General features: G+C 36.1%; 1 protein-coding gene across 1 annotated transcript in view; it reads left to right on the top strand.

The window, feature by feature from the left end:
• LOC122242783 (cell adhesion molecule Dscam2) overlaps window positions 1-2,500 on the top strand; it is a 234,619-nt gene that overhangs the window by 71,210 nt on the left and 160,909 nt on the right. Inside the window, exon 6 of the mRNA XM_086554717.1 lies at window positions 2,192-2,309. Coding sequence (XP_086410843.1) covers window positions 2,192-2,309 — 118 coding nt within the window. The remainder of the gene's footprint in view (window positions 1-2,191; window positions 2,310-2,500) is intronic.

Raw genomic sequence — 2,500 nt, 5'->3', positions numbered from 1 at the left:
ATATATCTAAAAAGCGTATGTAAGGCAAATGCAGATCGAATAAGACAGTCGACGATTTATGCTTTTCGTATCATATACTAAATAAACTTGACTATGAACAGTTGCGGTATGAAGAGTGTTACATTGCAAAAGAGAAAACGCTCAGGGGCAAAACTAGATGATAACTATTCTATTCGTAATTTCCTTGCACAACAGCGAGTATTCCGTTGATGAGATTCACTTTTTCATTTTTTTCTAATTATCATTACTCCATGCCTACTAATAATGCAGGAAAATGGTATTTGTTTGAGTGTCATTTGGGTTAAGGATTCCACCAGACGATGGCTTGTTCCGTCAGGCTACGCTTTGGAATTCTTCACTTCTTTGCATCTGGTCCTTCTTGTTTTTCTCCTCTCTCTCTCTCTCTCTCTCTCTCTCTCTCTCTCTCTCTCTCTCTCTCTCTTCTTCTTCTTCTTCTTCTTCTTCTTCTTCTTCTTCTTCTTCTTCTTCTTCTTCTTCTTCTCTCTCTCTCTCTCTCTCTCTCTCTCTCTCTCTCTCTCTCTCTCTCTCTCTCTCTCTCTCTCTCTCTCTCTCTCTCTCTCTCTCTCACTCTCTCTCTCTCTCCTACATACACATACACACAACACGTCTTGCATATGTCCTGATCTTCAATGGTTGTTTTAAAGACACGAATTGTTTCCTCATTGTGAGCCGTCGTAGTGTGCTCCCTTCCCGGCGCCGGTGAGGCAATGCCAAACAAGGGCTTGCAAATATACCTGTTGTAACATACATGTTCGCTGTCACGTGTATATTGACGGCCGTGTAAACAGTTAGAACTTCAGATCTAAATCCTTCGAGCTCGGTGTTTTATTCAAAGCCAAATTGACATATGAACAAGCATTGCATAGGAGAGACAATGGGAAGTGGTCAGTCTTTCTCTTTCTTTTTTTTTCTCTTTATCGCTCCCTTTCTCTTTCTGTAGCTATCTATCTGTCTATATATCTATATCTATATCTATCTATGTATCTATGTATCAATCTATCTATCAGTCTATCTATATATCTATATATCCATCTATCTATCTATCTATCTATATATCTATATCTAAATATATATATATATATATATATATATATATATATATATATATATATATATACATATACATATATATATATATATATATATATATATATATATATATATACATATATATAAATATATATGTATATATATAAAATATATATATATATATATATATATATATATATATATATATATATATACATATATATATGTATATATATATATATATACATATATATATATTATATATATATACACTCACACACACACACAAACGCACACACACACACACACACACACACACACACTACTCTATGTGTCTATCTATCAATCTATTTGCCTATTCATTTCATCTTTCTACGTATCTATCTTCCTCCCAGCCACTCCCTTCTCTTCGTCTCCCAACAGCTCTGGCTTTAGACTTGTCTTTCTCTTTCCCTCTGTCTCTCTAACCTTTTCTATTTCTCCTGTTTCCCCCTCTTCTCTTTTATTTCCCTCTCCTTCTCTCCCTTCTTTTCCCCTTCCCTATCTCTTATTCCGACTAATTCCCGGCCTTCCCTTTTTTAATGCATAGACCGTTGAAGCACAGAAACCTCGAGGTTGCCTGCCCCATCTATGAAAAATTAAACACAGATATATAATATTAAAGTTTACATAGAAACATTGCTTTCCACCTGCCATTCCCCTTCTATAACATGTACTCTGCAATTTGCGCGGCGCTGAAATTGAACTCGAAATTGCAAAGGTTTCTTTGCAATATAAAGATATGCGGATCTGTCCAGAGCCAAGGAAATATATTGAGGCGTCTGTCCAATCAAGCTAAGCTTCTTTTGGCATTAGGAAGTTCATGGCCTTGGATACAGCTACACTGATATTTAGTGTCTGCAGGAGGGTATTGCAGCGCAGATAAACTTGCAGATAAAGTTGCAACCGTTATCATCAGTATTTTTGTTATCATTATCATTATTGCTATCTTATATCTGTTGATATGTATATATATTAACATACACACGCTCTCATTTTTTTCCCTTTCATTATTGTTCTCCAATATTTATCTCTTTCCATGTCTGATAGTTGTTATATTTCTCCTAATTCCAAACTAGCATTGCCACACCTTTCCTTCCAGGCGAGACAATGCTGAGTCGACCGCAGCTTCTCCTCCGTCGTGACATCGTTCGACCTTGGACCAGGGAGGACATACTGCTGCCCTGCGTCGCCCGAGGTCATCCTTTGCCCACCATCAGGTAGGTGCTGAATGGGCACTAATTATGGCTGGTGGTTATGATTATAGTTGCACTGAGGTTAATTTTGTTACATATTCTGAAATTAGGAAGTATAAATGATAAGTAAATATTGATGGTAAGATACAAGATAACTACACAAAATTATGATAATGCTATAATTTTGAAAGTGGCACTAAAGATGGTAATGATGA

This window comes from Penaeus japonicus, unplaced genomic scaffold (assembly GCF_977035675.1).
Source record: "Penaeus japonicus unplaced genomic scaffold, GWHDUDI00000001_assembly GWHDUDI00000030, whole genome shotgun sequence".
Lineage (NCBI taxonomy): Eukaryota > Metazoa > Arthropoda > Malacostraca > Decapoda > Penaeidae > Penaeus > Penaeus japonicus.
Note: the sequence above shows the minus strand (reverse complement) of the source record. Positions and strands in the feature narration are given on the sequence as shown.